Source organism: Mobula hypostoma, chromosome 3 (assembly GCF_963921235.1).
Source record: "Mobula hypostoma chromosome 3, sMobHyp1.1, whole genome shotgun sequence".
Classification (NCBI taxonomy): Eukaryota; Metazoa; Chordata; class Chondrichthyes; order Myliobatiformes; family Myliobatidae; genus Mobula; species Mobula hypostoma.
Genome location: NC_086099.1, coordinates 58270299 through 58289039, shown reverse-complemented (window position 1 = coordinate 58289039; position 18741 = coordinate 58270299). Strand labels below are relative to the sequence as shown.

Below are 18741 nucleotides of genomic sequence, written 5' to 3'. Positions count from 1 at the left end.
CTGCCTGAAATGTCAGCTGTTTATTCCATTCCATAGTTGCTGCCTGACCTGCTGAGTTCCCCTAACATTTTGTGTGTATTGCCTTGGGTTTCCAGCATCTGCAGATTTTCTCATGTTTTAGACGATAAGACCATAAAACATAGGAGCAGAATTAGGCCATCTGGCCCATCGAGTCCGCTCTGCCATTCAATCATGGTCGATCCTTTTTTCTTCTCCTCCTCAACCCCAGTTCCCAACCTTCACCCCGTAACCTTTGATGCCATGTCCAATCAAGAATCTATCAATCTTTGCCTTAAATACACCCAATGACTTGGCCTCCACAGCTGCACGTGGCAACAAATTCCACAAATTCACCACCCTTTGGCTAAAGAAATTTCTCCACATCTGTTTTGAAACGGCACCCTTCTACCCTGAGGCAGTGCCCTTTTGTCCTTTCCATATCTACTCTGTCTAGGCCTTTTTAACATTTGAAAGGTTTCAATGAGATCCCCCCCCCAACCTTCTGAATTCCTGCGAGTACAGACCCAGAGCCATCAAACGTTCCCTGTATGATAATCCTTTCATTCCTGGAATCATCCTTGTGAACCTCCACTGGACCCTCTCCAATGCCAGCACATTTTTTCTAAGATGAGGCGCCCAAAACTGTTCACAATACTCAAGATGAGGCTTCATCAGTGTCTTAAAAAGCCTCAGCATCACATCCTTGTTCTTGTATTCTAGGCCTCTTGAAATGAATGCTAACATAGGATTTGCCTTCCTCACCACTGACTCAAACTGCAAGTTAAACTTTAAGGTGTTCTGCACAAGGTCTCCCAAGTCCCTTTGCATCTCAGATTCCTGGATTTTCTCCCCATTTAGAAAATAGTCCGCAAATTTATTTCTACTACCAAAGTGCTTGGCCATGCATTTTCCCACATTGTATTTCATTTGCCACTTTCTTGCCCATTCTCCTAATCTGTATAGGTCCTTCTGCATCCTACCTGTTTCCTCAACACCACCTGCCACTCCACCAATCTTCGAATCATCTGCAAACTTGGCAACAAAGCCTTCTATTCTATCATCTAAATCATTTATATACAGCATAAAAAGAAGTGGTCCTAACACTGGCCCCTGCAGAACACCACTAGTCACTGGCCGCCAACCAGAAAAGGATTTTTTTATTCCCACTCGCTGCCTCCGACCAATCAGCCAATGCTCTAACCATGTTAGTAACTTTCTTGTCATACCACGGGCTCTTAACTTGGTAAGCAGCCTCATGTGTGGCACTTTGTCAAAGGCCTTCTGAAAGTCCAAATATACAGCATCCACCATATCCCCTTTATCTATCCTACTTGCAACCTCCTCAAAGAATTCCAAGAAGTTTGTCAGGCAGGATTTTCCCTGAAAGAAACCATGCTGACTTTGAACTATCTTGTCCTGTGTCACCAAGTACTCCATCACCTCATCCTTAACAATTGACTCAAACATCTTCCCAACCACTGAAGCCAGGCTAACTGGTTACAATTTCCTTTCTGCTGCCTTCTATGTTTTACTCTGTGTTTTGTCCTACTTTGTAGTTTTTTCTGTTCCCATACCAGGCTGTGATGCAACCAGTCAGTATACTCTCCACAGCGTTTATAGAAGTTTGTCAGACTTTTAGATGACATGCCGAATCTGTGTAAATTTCTAAGAAAGTACATGCGTTGCCATGCCTTCTTTGTAAGGACAAGCTCTGAAGATGAGGCTGTACTGATGGAAAGGGAAGAATTGAGTTAATGCCATAAATAGGTCATTTACCACTTAAATAGTCAGTTACCTAGGAAGCAAGTTACCTGAATGTGGAGAGTTCAATACTGAGCAACACACACAAAACGCTGGAGGAGCTCAGCAGGTCAGGCAGCATCTATGGAAATGAAAAAACAGTCGACGTTTTGGCTGAGACCTTTATCAGACCTGGAAAGAAAGGGGGAAGATACCAGAATAAGAAGGTGCGGAGGGAGTGGAAGGAAGTCAATGCTACATGAAGTCAGGTGAGTGTGAGAGGAGGATGAATTAAAAATGGAGCTGATAAGTGAAAAAAGCAAAGGATTGGAGAAGAAGGAATCTGATTGGAGAGGAAAGTGGATCATGGGAGAAAGGGTAGGAGGAGGTGCAACAGGTGGAGGTGATAGGCAGGTGAGGAGGAGAGGTAAGAGGCTAGAGTGCGGAAATAAAGAAGATGGAAAGGGGAGGGAATAAATTACCGGAAGCTGGAGAAATTGATGTTCATGCCAGGAGGTTGGAGACTTCCTAGATGGACTATGAGGTTGTTACTCCTCCAACATGTAAGTGCCCTCACCTTGGCAGAGGAGGAGGCCATGGACTGACATGTTGGAATGGGAATGGGGATAGCAATTGAAATGGTTGGCCACAGGGAAATTTTGCATTTTGTAGATGGAGCTGAGGTGCTCAACAAAGCGGTCGCCCGACCTACCTTGGGTCTCATCAATGTAGAGGAGACTGCATCGGAGGCCGGATAGTGTACGTGAGTCCAATCGGCTCACAGGTTGCTTCACCCGGAAGGACTGTTTGGGGCCCTGTATAGAGGTAAGGGAAGAAGTGAATGGGCAGGAGTAGCATTTCTGCTCCTTGCAGTGATAAGTGCCAGGAGAGAGATTAGTGGGGAGGGACAAATGGACAAAGGAATCGGAGAGAGAGCTATCCCTGTGGAAAGTGGAGAATTGGGGGAGGTGAAGATGTGTTCGGTAGTAGGGTCCTGTTGAAGACGGGAGATGTTGTGGAGAATGATGTGTTAGATGAGAAAGCTCATGGGCGGTAGGAGAGGATGAGAGGAACTCTATCCCTGTTAAGGCAGTGGAAAGATGGGTTGGCTGTGGATGACTGTGGAGGAGCTTTGGGTGAAGGCAGCATCAGCGGTGGAGGAAGGGAAACCCCGCTCTTTGAAAAGGAGGACAACGCTGATGTCCTAGATAGAAAAGCCTCATCCTGGGAAACAGATGCGACGGAGACGAAGGAACTGAGGAAAGGGAATGGCATTTCATGACTAAATCCAGAAGGATGTATCATGCACAAACAAAGGGTAAAATGCTGTTCCTCAAAGTTGTGTGGGGCACGGTAACACTGTAAAACACTGATGGACAGGTCAGAGTTGGAGTATGATGGTGAATTAAAGTGGCAGACAACCAGAAGCTCAGGGTCACTCTTATAGACTGAAAGAAGGTGCTCCACAAGTCCAATTTGAACTTGGTTTGCAGATTGAACTGTAGCTCTCATTGTGAACATTGAATGCAATACACTAGATTGGAAGAACTGCTGCTTTATCTATAAAGTCTGTTTGGGTCCCTTGATGGAAAGAGATGAGGTGAAAGGATGGTGTTGCTTCTCCTGGGGCTGCATGGGAAACAAAACAGTAAGCTGGCTCTCAGGTGGCAGAGAACAGCAGTTCAGGAAGCCACAGCTGAGCGTCCATGTCGATGTTCCTTCTCCCATCCAGGAACCCCTGACCAGCAATCGGAAATAGGGAAACATTCACTATTTGGAAAGGAGAAGAGTTAAGCATATGGGGAGGGGTGGGAAAGATTGGTAGCCTGAGCCTGGAAAAGGAGTGATCACATACGAACAGGAAGTGGGCAGGGCAATAACTGGAGATGAAAGAAAATGGAGACCAGGGGTGGAGAGGCCAAAAGAGTTCTTGAGAGGTGGGGGTATGTCATCTGCTCAACCTAGCCCATCAGGATGCTCTGAAGTCAGTGGGAACCAGGAATTGGCATCTTTCTCTGGATAATTTGCTTCAAGGCCAGTCTAGGCCTCTCGGTCACACTCTGATAAACTTAAATTGCAATTCTGATTATGTCACTGGACAGAAACTTTGTCTGCTTTTGTGAGAGCCTCATTCATATCCTAGTCCCTTCACTTTAAAGATTTAAAGGAATAGGAATGAATTCAGCAGATACTGCATTTTCTTTATTTGATATTTTACAACCATCTCTGACCCTCTTTACCTTCTCATCCCTCTTCCGGAGGGTGGAGAATGTGTAAGAGGTGATATCAAAATCTTTCAGCATATCTCAGCAACAATTTTATGTCTATAAGAATAATACAGCATACAAAAATGTAGACTATTCTACAGTCGCAAGCATGCTTTAAGTAGCTACATTGGCTGACCTCAGGTCTGATCAACCTCTCTGATTATTCATTTTCCTGTTCTCATCCCAGCCACCATGAGAAATAATGCTATGGTAATCTGCCATCTGTTGATATAAGGAGCAGCATTTCTAATCATGTGATGCTCCCTTTAATTTTTATGCTGCGTACCTCCCAGTTCAATTCTGTGCTCACTTGAAATGGTTAATGGAAACCACTGAGTTCATGCAGGCAAGAGACAATTGCATCCAGGTACAATGTTCAATGTACAATGTACTATACCAGCTGGTTTTCCTTCCTGAGAAAAATTAACTTTTCCTTAATCGTCATTATTACTGGCAATGGATAATTCTCTATTCAATTCAGCAAACGTCCTGTGAATTCAGCAGCTCTCTGTGACACCGTGCATTTTCTCTCATTTTCTTGCTTTATTAAACCAACAGCAAAGCCTACCTTAAATCAAGTGTTGTGTGCAGAAACTGTAAACATTTACAAAACTGTCGATAGCATTTGAATTTCAAAGGGATAAAATAGGATATGGCAAAGTAGACACAGCACGTTGAAGGCGAGCTCTAGCTGACATGGAGCTGATGTGGAGCTGAGGGTAAGCTGTAAGATCAGTTACTATTTTAAGTCTGTTTACATCCATCTGAACAAAGCTGCTGATGTCAGAATATGTAGTTAACTCAACAGGGCAGTGGGGAGGCTCTAAACTGCCTACAAGTGGAAGAATCATCTCTAGATCATAATCATGACCAAGCAGGCTTGCATATCTCATTCCAATACTGAAAATGTACTGTATGAAGCATTTTAATTTGAGAACTGCGACTGTGAACAGTTAATGTACATCTCTTAGATTTCTTTTTATTTTCTATTTCCTGTTACTTACACATATACTTGGCTCTGTTATCAGCTGTGATGTAAAAAAAATAAATACAATTACTCAAACATTTAGAAATATGCAATTATATTGTATTTAGGTCTTTTCACTTCGTCTAAAGGTTAATGCCAGCTGTGAGGAACTGTAAAATCAATACATTATCATAGGGACACAGTAGTGCCCTGTGAGTGAGGAGTAAACAGCACCCTTGAAATATCTCAGATTAGGATTTGCTTCTATGGTAACCACAAAATTGTTCCCCATTTTACACAGTACAAGGTATGGAATATATTTTATTTTTTGATTGTAGCAGTGAAGTAGGAGCCTGTAAGCACCAGTGCAATGCAGGTGGAGTTTTCTGTATTTGTTGTTAAGGATAGATTTGAGGATTGCTCTTTTCTAAACATAGGCTCAGAAATATTAGAAGGAGAATGAGGAAAAATTAATTTATGTTGTAAATTGTTGTGATTTTAATACAATTTGTAAAAGCATAGAGGAAGCAGATTCAATAGAAGCTTTCAAACACAATTTGCATGGTTATGGTGGATGAGTAAGAATGTGTAATAAAATTTCTTTCAAAGATTCAACACCAAGGAGGTGACGAGGGTGATTGATGGAGGATCCATTATTTCATTACTGCCAATGACTCATGTTTTTTTTTTGTCCAGACATTTCAGTAGTACATAGAACACAGAACATAGAAATAAAAGTCCTTCGGCCCGTAATATTGTGCTGACCATGTAACCTACTCTAGAAACTGCCTAGAATTTCCCTAGTGCATAGCCCTCTATCTTTCTAAGCTCCATGTACCTATCCAGGAGTCGCTTAAAAGACCCTATTGTATCTGCCTCCACCACTGTCGCTGGCAGCCCATTCCATGCACTCACCACTCTCTGTGTAAAAAAACTTACTCCTGACATCTCCTCTGTACCTACTTCCAAGCACCTTAAAACCATGCCCTCTCATGTTAGCTATTTCAGCCCTGGGAAAAAGCCTCTGACTATCCACATAATCAATGCCTCTCATCATCTTATACACCTCTATCAGGACACCTCTCATCCTCTGTCACTCCAAGGAGAAAAGGCCAAGTTCACTCAACCCATTCTCATAAGTTAAGCTCTCCAATCCAGGCAACATCCTTGTAGATCTAAATATTGGCTGAGTTTTCACTGGGATGGCAATTTGCTCTCAACACCAAGAGAGGTATGGTTGAAGCTCTAGCAGGATGGAACTGCTAACTATTTTAGGGAGCAATTCTTAGCGTAATATAGAAGTACTTCTTTGTTTTGCAAGTTTGCTGCCTGTACTTCTTTGGTAGTTTAGGCAGATGAAATCCTATAATATCTCATCAATGGAGCAGAACCTGTGAGTCTAATGCTTGCATCCATGATTGATTGATTGATTGATTTATTGAGATACTGCATGGAATAGGCCCTTCCAGCCCTTCGAGATGCGCCGCCCAGCAATCCCCCGACTTAATCCTAGCCTAATCACGGGATATTTTACAATGACCAATTAACGTACAATCCTCTATGTCTTTGGACCGTGGGAGGAGACTGGAGCAGCTGGAGGAAACCCAAGCAGTCATAGGGAAACTCCTTACAAGCAGCAGCGAGAATCGATCCCAGGTCGCTGATATTGTAAAGCATCATGCCAACCACTGAGCTCCCAAGCCACCCTACCACGATATACTGTACAATGGGGTAGGCGATCCTGCAAATTTTCTCACTGGTGAAAATCATGAGGTCAAACTGGAGAAGGGACAGGGACTGGAGGAAAACATTTAATTACAGCAATGAGGATTCTAAGGGTTTCCCAAACTGCCACTAACCTTAATGCTTCTAGGGATCTTCCCTCCAGGCCTCCAGTTTCATGGTCACCTGGTTATTGGGCCCTATACTGGGCCCATTTCATTTTCTACTCCTTCGCTCTCATCTTCCCTGTCAGAACTATAGTAAGGATTCCTTTGCCCTCAATTGCCAACCCACTGTTCTTCGCATTCAATAAATATCCGTATCTACCACTTCTGGCAAAATGCTACTAAAAAATACTGGCTCACCTCCCCTCCACTTTCAGCACTCTGAGGGACTGTTCATTTTGCTGCACCCAGCCTTCCTCTTCAATCACCATCCTTGTTCCTCTTGCTTTGCATGCAATTATAACACCTCATCTTTTGCCTCCTTCCTCCTGACATGCAGGCTCGCAGACACTCTTTCAAGGTGAAACAGCAAGTTATTTGCAATACATTCAACTTAATATATAGATCATAGAGCAATATAACCAGAGATGGTTCACAGTGATGATCCTAGGAATGAAAGGGTTATCGTACGAGGAACATTTAATGGCTCTGGGTCTGTACTCACTGGAATCTAGAAGGATGGTGGGGTGGGGATCTCATTGAAATCTTTCAAAGGCCTAGACAGAGTAGATGTGGAAGGAATGTTTCCCATGGTGGGGGAGTCTAGGACAAGAGGGCAGAGCCTCAGGATAGAGGGCTGGTGAATTTGTGGAACTTGTTATCACTGGCAGCTGTGGAGGCCAGATCTTTGGGTGTTTTTAAGGCAGAGATTGATAAGCTCTTGATTGACATGGCATCAAAGTTTATGGGGAGAAGGCCAGGGAATGGAGTTGAGGAGAGGGAGAAAGAATCAGCCATGATTGAATAGTGGAGCAGACTCGATGGGCCAGATGAATTAATCCTGGTCCTATGTCTTATGATCATGTGATTGTCAATCGGGCTAACAGTGATTACATTACAGACAAAGCTCACATTGCAGCATGTTTAACCGTGATTACGTTACAGACAAAGCTCACATTGCAGTATGTTTAATTTGAGTTTCACATTGATGACATTGCAACTGAACTGAGAATGCCACTTATTGTGTTTCTCCACAGATGCTGACTGACATCATTTTCCATTTATCAATATTTCTTGATAAATTGGGGCCCATTAGCTACTAACTTGCATTTATCCAAAATAAAAATCCTTATTAATCTAAGCATATACCAACATAGGAACATTGTCAAACTGTGCAGTTGTTGAGGTACATCCCCGAGCACAATTCTGATAACCATTTGTGACCTGAAATGTGCCCTTCAATCAACTACAATACAAATGGAAACAATTATGTACTGATGGAAATCAGGAGTCATGAAGCACTGAAAATTTGGATCAAATTGGATTGAATGGCTTCAAGGAAATGAACTAATTGCCTCTAGTCTACGTAGTTTATTCATAAATCCAGTATCCCCTTGTCTCCTACAGGATGGAATTAGAAGCCATTCAGTTGGAAGAAGCACATGTTCATCATGTATACAAGCAAACAGCACCATACTTCAATGAGATCCGAAGCAAGGCCTGGCCATGTGTCAGACAGTTCCTCTTGGACCAAGAACCAGGCAGCATCATTGCTGATATTGGTAAGAACCCTCAGTAAATGTACACTTTCCAGTTTGGGAATTCTGTTACCTACCCTTTGTGTGGGTCACCATGAAGTGACCCACTTAGAAACATAACAATCAGATGCAGGAATAACTTGTGTTCTCTATTCAATAAGTTCATGAGTGATCTCTTAACTCAAGGTTATTTTCCTGCAATAATTCCTCATCTTCTCTTCTAATCCAAAAATCTATTGACTTCAACTTGATTATACTCAACAACTGAGCCCCACAGTTCCATTGCTCCATGAATGAATAAAATTCAGACCTGAATAGCTAATGCCTTATTTTGAAACACCAGCCACGGGAATCATTAACCTTGCATCTGTATTGGCAAGTCCCATAGGAATTCCACATGTTTCACTTCTCTAAATGCAAGAGAGTATGGACCCAATCTACTTAATCTAAACCCAAAGATCAAAATCCCCCTTTCAAGGAATCACGGGAGACTGCAGATGCTGGAATCTGGAGTAAAAAACAAACTGCTGGAAGAACTCAATGAGTCAAGCAGCATCTGCAGAGGTGAAGGAATGTCTGATGTTTCAGATTGTGACTGGTCGTTCCCGGTGCACAGTCATGACTCTACATAACTACACTCTGGTTTGACATTGTAGGTTGTGGATCTTTATTATTTTTATTCATCAGTATTCACCTCCTATCCCCATCATTGCACCCTCTCATGCATTCTACTTCAATGGAATTGCAAGGGCATGAGATACACTTCTGTACCTCACTGGAATACTTTCCATCACATAGGCAGTAAGACCCATGTTTCTGTAAAATCGGTCACTTTTTGGAATGGAGAGGGAAGGGGTGAGAGGAAAGCTCATTACCAATGAGATAGATCCTGTATTCACTTGTCTTCCATGCATGTGCTCACACACACGGAGGTGGGAACAGGTTGGGAAGTTGCTTATGGCAGCAGTGGCCGAATTTCAGCTTACGGAGCCCATGGGTGTTACAGATATTTGTTTTACCACCTAGGCTAAAAACAATTAAGAATTAGGATTAAACATTGAGCTATCTAATTTGCATTGGTATATTGCATATTAATTTCATCAATAAACTGATAGAAAGTGCATATCACTCTTGTTATAAATTAATGGGGAAGGCATTTAGTCAGATCTGAGACAAATAGTACAAATCAGTTGAGAACAATCTCAAAACAAACACCAAGATCTGGTCACACTGTGGAATTGGCTGGTGGTTTGGAAACAAATTGTTTTTTTCTGTCAGTTAATGGAAGTACATGTTTCCACAACTCAAGAGTGAACAAGTGAAGACAAAATATATCATCTGCCTAGTAAGTATCTGGCAAAGGTACTTTTCGTTTTAACATTTCTCATTTTGAAATCCATTTTTGTGTTGATAGACCAATTTCAGTTCTTACGTTTTTATTGCTATTGTTTGAATTTGGTTGCAAATTTGCCATCTTTATTAATCTTAAATAGTCTACATATTGTGACGTCATTATTCCCTGGCAGAATCAGGTAATAGCCCTCTCCATTATACCCAGAGACTACATTACTGCAATTGATTTTTTGCGTGTAATTTGTATGTAACTGAGTTTCTACTCCTTTGCCAGGAAATAATCAAATTGCTTTCTGTATGCATCACCTACTCATTGCATTTTTGTCTGAATCTCCCTTGGCTTCAGTTGGGAAATGTTGCTGCCATTTTATCGTGCATTGTTTGCAGAGATCCTGTTGAAATTGTGTCTGCAGATTAACTCTAATGAACTGTTTCAATAATTTTAATGTTTTATTGTAAAGTAGAATGAGATATTTGTCTCATTGAGCTTGCACTAGCTTTCAGAACAGTCCTTTCTTTTTTAATCTTTTTATTAACTTTCAGGTTCATAAACATAGTAACAGTAGTAATACAAAGAGATTGGAATTACATTATTGGTAATAGACATATGCAAATAAAGCTACAGATAATACAAGTATAGTAGACCTCCAAGCTCTCAATATAGTTAATCATGATAAAAGGAAAAATTTAAAAAAATCACAATAAAACCCCAAAGTAGCAAACAAAAAACACTAAGAAAAAAAACTAAATTAAACTAAACCAAAAACTGAATCTAAACAAAACCAAACAAAGCTGGGCATATATTACATCGAATACAATCATTAATGTCGTCAACTCCGCTCCTCTATGCATATATTCTAGGTTAATAAAAAGGATTCGGAAAAGGTGAAGCTACATCCTATGAATTCCCATTCCCCAGCTGTTTCCTGTAATTCATACTCTTCCACATGCCCACTGATTCTCCTTATCATCTACTATAGGTGGGGAAATTGGCTGCAGCCACTTAAATCACAAACCAGCACATCTCTGAGGTGCGGTAGGAAACGGGAAGCTCATGCAGTCAAAGGGAGAGCGTGCAAACACCACACAGCAGAGCTCTTCATTGTACCTGGTTCATGGAGCTGAGAGGCAACAGCACTACTTGCAATGCCTCTAGGCCATCTCTTCATTGCTCTCTTTGCTAAGTAAATCTAATATCTTTTTGCATTTACTAAGACCTGTTTCACTTACCACTTATCACTCAGCGCAATGTTATCATTTGGCAGCCTGTCGACATAAAATTTACCCATCAGCTATTGGAAATTGTAACAAAATTGTGAACATCTTACTCCATGTCTTTACCCCAGTAAACTTCGTCTCCTTTTCTTGACCATGGTGGGTCTGATGGAAGAATTTGTAACAGATGAGAATTAAATTCCAAACTGGTTACTAACTTGTGAATCATCTTCTGCTAGTAGCATCCGTTTAAATGTAGCAGATTGTCTGATCCAATACCTAATGCCTCGCACCAATTAGTTGCAGCTGCAAAATGTGATTGTCAACGATTATCCCTAAATGTGCTTTAAGAACAGACAGTATGTCAAATTAACCTTTCCATTATCTCCCAGGTGTAAAGTAACCACTCTCTTACTGGGGAGACACAAGAGATAGATGCTGGAACCAGGACAAATGGGCAAGATGCTGGAGGAGCTCAGTGGGTTAGGCAGCATCTATGGAGGGAAATGGACAGTCAATATTTTGGGTTGAGGCACTTCATCTTGATCTGAAATGTCAACTGTTGAATTTTAGTTTGGCAGTGCAAGGCATAGGCAGGACTACACTATAAAACTACTGAATTGAAATACCTTGAGATGTCAAAGTTTTAAATGAATCATACAAAAATACATTCTTTCCCATGCAAAAGCAATAAAGGCTTGTGAAATTAAGGAACAGACTAGGCAGCCACCATCCTCTTAACTATATTCATCAGATTTGACTGACAATGAGCTCTATAACAGTACCATTTCCAGGTTGTACATAAAATTTGTAAACCCACTTTAATGATAAAGGAATATTTCTTTGTAAATAGCAAATTTCTAACTTCTGATTGCATTTGCAATCCAATCTCAATTCCTTTTGGTGAGTGTCACTGGTTAAAAGTAACAAATAATTTCAGTGACTCCGATAATTAAGAACTGTTTCAAACTCCTAACTTCCTAATTGCCATCTATCAATTGCTGAGTATCGACTTTTTTTTTGCCAGTTTAGCAGAAAGCTATCTTTTCCCATCTCTCCTGCTCTCCCGGTCCAGACTGAACCAGGGCCCCCATTCCTTCCCACGCCCTGTCTCACACTGAGGCCTTCCAGCAGTCAGCCATCCAGGTGCAACAAGCAGACCTTGGCTGAGGTAGGATTGCTGGCAGAGGAGGCTGCCTGCTGATGGAAAGGCTGCGAGATACAATAGTAACAGCCCATGTGGGAACCATTGAATGTGAACTCTTTATGTAAGTGATGACAATTTGATCTTCAACATTTGGCCACAGTCCCTCACTTACCGGATGTTATTTTTACTAAATCTGTCAATTCCTCCCTCAGACCATTTGAGATAACATGACTCAGAACCATTTCAGGATTCCCGGTCCTAGCAGCAAATTGCTCCACTACCATACCGCTGTTCCTGACTATCTTCTTGTCATCATACATTGCTGTCCAGGACTTCCCTCAGACTCTCAACTCATTTAGACTAGTGTGCAATGTGCTGGCATTTCTCTATTCCAATCGGATAACTTCTCACTGTGAGGGAAAATATTTTGTTTGCTTGGAATTTTCCAGAACATTGTTCTTCTCACTGATTCTTTTTCAATAGGAATATTGGATTGTGGAATGCTCAGCACCACATATAAAAAGACTCTTGTAAGAAGCAATTTATTGCTGTTGACTACAGCTTTTCTTCATTGCAGGATGTGGGACTGGAAAATATCTCAGTGTGAACAGCCAGGCTTACAAGCTGGGCAGCGATTATTGTAACCCTTTGGTGGAGATTGCCAAAAGCCATGGACATGAAGTCATGGTATGTGACAACCTCATTCTCCCCTACAGGGACCAGTGTTTTAATGCAGTCATTTCCATTGGAGGTAAGAGAAAATATCCCAGCTTTGATGCTAAAAGATGGAACAGTGTGTGACAAGCTTGGTATGTCTCTAAAATTTATGCAGGGGTGATTTTAAGGCCATAGTAAGATGAAACCATGTCTGTTGCTGGCAATTCTGATTTAGTTTTATCTCATACATGGAGGAAGGGCAATTGCTTATCCTGACTCACTTTATTGCTTGGAATGTGGCTTGCAGTTGTTCAGCTTCTGTCCCCTTGGACCATAACTTGAATCCACATCCACTTCTTGTCAGTGCCACCCTGGAAAATATCCAGGAGTCATGGGTTGCCAGTGGAATCGAAGATTCGCCTGGCTGCTGGTCCTGAATTCTTCTGTAGCTATGTATCAAGAGAAGCTTCTAAGCGCAAATGATCTACAGGGTGCTTGTAAAACAAAGACGGGTATAATTACTAATGCCCAGTGCCATTTGGCTTGAGTGGGTTCCTGATACAAGAAAGACTCAGCATTATGAGAATCAGTGGGAACAGGTTATAACATTGTTTTGCTGGGAATGTCCCTGGCGGAGGGGGAGACCTTGCTTTAGATACTTAGGCCAGCTGCAGAAATCCTAACATCTCTTGATCTAAATTCTGAAACAAGTTTCACCTCTGTTGGCATCATAGTCCTCCTTATGGAGGCTTGTATAATTCTTCACTATGTCAAATAGACTCCCAAGACAACAATAAAGATTTTAAATCCATTCATAATTCATAAAACATATAAAATCCTAAAAGGATTGGACAGGCTAGTTGCAGGAAGATTGTTCCCGATGTTGGGGAAGTCCAGAATGAGGGGTCACAGTTTGAGGATAAAGGGGAAGCCTTTTAGGACCGAGATTAGGAAAAACTTCTTCACACAGAGAGTGGTGAATCTGTGGAATTCTCTGCCACAGGAAACAGTTGAGGCCAGTTCATTGCCTATATTTAAGAGGGAGTTAGATATGGCCCTTGTGGCTAAAGGGATCAGGGAGTATGGGGGGGAAGGCTGGTACAGAGTTCTCAGTTGGATGATCAGCCATGATCATACTGAATGGTGGTGCAGGCTCGAAGGGCCAAATGGCCTACTCCTGCACCTATTTTCTATGTTTCTATGTTAATTCAGTTGCAATGAATTCATATTGCACACAAACAGCACTTATTATGGCTTGTTTGAAATATTCTTGATTGAATCATCTTTTAGGATGGGTTTTAAATTAGAAAATGCATTTCCACTATCTTTCGAGGTTTAATGGCAGAGTGTGTGGAAGCTTATACCAGACCCATACTAGGGTTCCATGTTATAATGAAAACTCTCCCTCATGAGGTTTATTTGAGTCAGTCTGAATTCCAAGTTACTGCCTCACTGGATAGAACGGTGCCTAGCCTGCATCAGCGCTCCAGTAGCTAGAATAGGCAAGGAAAGTAATTTTCCAGCAGAAATTAACTTGAAATAGATCTGTAACCTGTTAGTCCCTTAAGGGAGAGTACATGATTTTTAAGCTAATTCCGCCTCTTATGTAATTACAGCCAAGACATCCATAAAAAAGAACAAATTACACCGTCATTTCAAGCAGAGACCCAAGAGAGATATTTTCCTGCTGTGGGTCTAAGCCAAGTTTATTCCTACGTACGATGAAGAAGAAAATGGGGCAAAGGCCATCCACGCCAATTCTTTCTCCATAGCCTTGTTCTTTCTCCTATAGCCCTGAAGTGGCATTCCTGACTTCCATCCTCACTTTAACTGACAATTGGACATCCAGTTGGGGCAATAGCCGAAGGGTCCTGTCTGAGGGCCTTGTACAGAAACTTTCCACAGATCCGTTGGCACCTTCAGTCAACACAAAGCTACTTAAATTAAAGTTAGTCACGATTTCAGGAATTGCCCTCACTGCTGATTGACCTTGAGTCTCTATACCTTCTCTCTGCTGTTCTGCATGATCAGTTGGCAGTTAGCTGTGGTGCATTTTTGAGCTTATTCATCGAATTTATTTTTGCTTTATATTTTTCATCAGTGGTTGTGAAGGAGGTAACTAATCCTTCAGTCAACTGCTAACCACTATCCTTGCATTTTGGCATAATCTGTCCTCCCCTTTGGGTGCCAAATAACCCTCACGTCCTCTTGCAGCATTGTCCTCCATCTTGGAGACTGCCTTTTTTCTTTGTTGCCTTCTTTTTTTCTTTCCGCTTTGTTGATGCTTTAAAAGCTTCCATACAATACCCCTGCGTGTGGGGTGAATCGCCAAACTCTGAAAGACTCCAGTGCCTGAAAGACCTACTGGCTAGTTGGTTAATTGGTCACTGTAAATTGTCCCATGATTAGGTTAGTGTTGAGTCGGGGTTGCTGGGCAGCACAGTTCAAAGGGCAGGAAGGGCCTATTCTATGTTACTGTACACCTCTAAGTAAATAAATCATGAAGTAGCTTGTTCTGGAAGCTCTGTTTAAGTTAGAATCCTTTACCTTGAGTGGTAAAGATGTTCCTTCCCACTTTTCTTTTCTCTCTCTCCTCTTTATCCCTTCCTCCTTGCTTAATGATTCTTCCTCTCAGTAGGTTGACAGATGCAGCATTTTTCAGACCAGCTGGTTCCCACTGGAGAGCACTGACGGCCAGCTATATAACAAGGCAATGCAATTTCAGAACAACTATATGTTACTAACTCGGCTCCCGGAAAGTAACACAAAGGAGTCAGGCCACAACAAACAAAAGATATTTATTAAATTAAAGTTAAAGTAAAGGGGAAAAGGATGGTGTGAGATGTGCTAATGCTGGCTGCAGAATGGGGGAGAGAGGGAGTGGGACCTGCCTTGTTTTTAAGCAGTCCCCAGCAGGTGTTGGCAAAGAAAAGGTAATTGCAGGTGTCCCAGGGAACTGCAACAAAAGTTAAAGAGGAAACACAGGCCAGGAAATGTACAGGGCATTACCATCCCACCCTTAAAAGGTTGCTCTGGGGAAATGTAAAGCTACCCCAATGTCAGGGATAGGATGTAGGGGAGCAACAGGGATCTTTTGATATGGCTTACCAACAACCTGACACACCTGACATGACCTACAGAACTAGACTACATCAGGTCTCACACCAGGCCAGAAGAAAAGCCTAAGCACATTAAGAGCTTTCCTGGTGCCTAAGGGATCAGCAAGGCAATGGTATGTCAGGCCAGTAAACATCAGGAACAACAATTTGATAAACATTACTCCAGTCATCCTGAATGGACACTTTTGGAGGAGCCCACTTTCTCACGAACACTCCATTGTTAATAAAATAGCCGCAGGACGCCTCTACAATTGCTTCCTCTGAGACCAGCTCTTCAAACAGAGGAGACAGAGAAGGGTCACTTTTCTGTTCGAGCAGTAGCTGTTTACCAGAGGGAAACACTTTGCCAAACCCTGTTAGATCTACATCACCTTTGGCCGTAAAAGTGTCACAGAGGGCAATATCAAGGAGATTGTCAGTGCACTTGCCTTTCCTTTGATCTATCTTAGACATTGCATGAGTAGTAACACAAACAGGAAAGAGCCTGGGGAAAGTCAGTTAAAGCTCATCTGGGCCCTCCTGCATCATTGGGTTAGCAGTTACTTCAGGAGTAGGTAGCACTCTACGACCTGCCAAATTGTTCCCTAGAATGAAAGACACACGTTCAATTGGGAACTGGGAACAGAGTGCAACAACAACTTCACCAGAAACCAAACCTGATTGGAGACAAGTGTTATGCAAAGGCATGGACAAAAAAACCTGCACCAAACCCTTTTTACAAGTGTCTCTGAAACCAAGGCAGACTCAGAGAATAGCAAAACATCCTGGAGAATCGCAGACTGAAAAGCTCCTGTGTCCCTCCAGATCGTAATGGGTAGCTTTGACTCAGGATCAGATGTATGAGAAATGAAAATATCCATCAGGAAGGAAGAGCCTGCCAACTCGTGTTTCTTGCTTGAGACATCACTATCTGGAGACAGAGTAATTTGCTCTAGTTTTCACAAAAGCTACAGGCTTCACAGCTTTCTGCTTCTTATTAAGCACTGAGTATTCAGCAATTAGATGATTGGGCTTCTTGCGGTAGAAACACACACTGATTCTCATAATGCTGAGTCTTTCTTGTACCAGGAACCCACTCAAGCCAAATGGCACTGGGCATTCTCAGATGTAAAATTCTTAGCTGGGGTGAGGCAGGTGGCACTATTTTAACAATTGTGCCTGATTTTGTAGGCCTTTACCCCTGTACTCAGCTTGCTGTTTACTGCCAATACTGACTTTGTGGGTTAAGACGTGCTCATCTGCCAATATGGCAGCTTGCTCAAGGGTTGGTGCTTTTTGCTCATTTAAATAAACAATTTCATTAACAGACAGAAAGCTCTTAAATTTCTAAAGCAAGATGAGATGACTCAGGTGTTCTCTAATTACTCCTGGTTGAGCAAAACACCACCGGTCGAACAGATTCTTTTTCTCTCTGGCAAACTCCACATATGTTTGCTGGTCAAGCTAACTAGCTCCTAAAGCGCTGGCGATAAACCTCAGGAACCAACTTGTAAGATTTCAAGATGGCCACTTTGACCTCATCATAGTCTGACCTCCTTTCAATGCTTAGAGCAGAGTAGGCATCCTGAGCCTTGCCTTTCAAAACACTCTGAAGAAGCAGAGTCCAGACATGTTTAGGCCAATTTGAAGTGGTAGCCTCCCATTCAAAATTAAAGAAGTATTTCTCAACATCCTTCTCTGCAAATGGTGGAGATAACTTAATATGGCTACCTCCATCCAATACAGAAGGATCAGACTTGTGAGCCTTCTTAAACCCCAATTCCTTAAGGAAACACTCATGTTCTAAGTGCATTTGGTGTTCCCTTAACAATCGTTCCTTGTGCTTCTCCTCTAACTGCCTCTCTTGCAGTGCCATCTCCTTTAGCCTCAACTCAAAGGCAGCCTCTGAGAAAGGAGTAGGTTTGGACACTTGGGGGTGGATAGAACTAACCTCAAGAACCCCAATGTCTCTTGGCACTTCCCTGATGACCATTCCTGTGCTCGCTTTTAGCTATTTTTCAGTGCTGGTAAGCTCAATTTTGTAATGAGAAGCCAGCTGCAAAAGCTGATCTTTTGTAAACAGCTCAATAAACCCCTCAGAACGTTCTTTAATGAACTCTTCAAGGGATGCCATATTTAAAAGTTTTTGTACTCTACACTGAGGTAGTGACAAAGTACAGAGGTCAGCACAAATATACAAATGCAGCATTTAATACAAAGCAACACGAAACAAGAGTGTACATGAGACACAGTACAGCACACAGCTACCAACAAATAAAGCAACAAATTTTGCTCTCTCTACAAAATAGCCATTAAGGTCACAATTACAAAAATAGAACTAGATGTTACTCCTCAACTACCAAAGTAGCACAGAATGGATTACCCGCCCCAGCTCTTTACTTCACCCCTCCCCCTCCCAGTTTCACCTATCACCTTTTGTTTCTTCCTCCCCACCCTCTAAGTCTGACTCCTCAGCTCCTTTTCTCTAGTTCTGCTGAAGGGTCTCAGATCGAAATGTCCACTGTACTCTTTTCCATAGATACTGCCTGGCCTGCTGAGATCCTTCAGCATTTTGTGTGTGTTGGTAACAAACAAACAAAAGGCCTGTACACTACCAGGAATTATTGGGGCAAACACAACGTAGGCCCATACTTTCAAAATATGAAAAAAATTGGATGAGCCCCCATCATATTACAACCTCGGCTCTCAGGAAGTAACACAAAGGAGATAAGCCACAACAGGAATTACAAACAAAAGATACTTATTAAATTAAAATGAAGGTAAAGGTAAAAAGAGTGATGTGTGTTGTGGTAGTGCTGGCTGCAGAATGGGAGAGCAAGTGTGATTGGGAGTGGCCTGTCCCCAGCAGGTGT

At 42.0% G+C, this 18741-nt stretch overlaps 1 protein-coding gene across 9 annotated transcripts in view; it reads left to right on the top strand.

Annotated features, from left to right (window-relative positions):
• Positions 1–18741, top strand: part of LOC134344013 (probable tRNA methyltransferase 9B) — a 54455-nt gene that overhangs the window by 30801 nt on the left and 4913 nt on the right. For 8 of the 9 annotated variants that reach the window (XM_063043077.1, XM_063043080.1, XM_063043078.1 and 5 more), the window contains exons 2-3: positions 8268–8422; positions 12691–12864. In XM_063043077.1, coding sequence (XP_062899147.1) covers positions 8269–8422; positions 12691–12864 — 328 coding nt within the window. In that variant the 5' untranslated portion in view covers position 8268. Of the gene's footprint in view, positions 1–4504; positions 4727–8267; positions 8423–12690; positions 12865–18741 lie in introns of those variants that run through there. The other variant, XM_063043076.1, reaches the window with a different exon arrangement.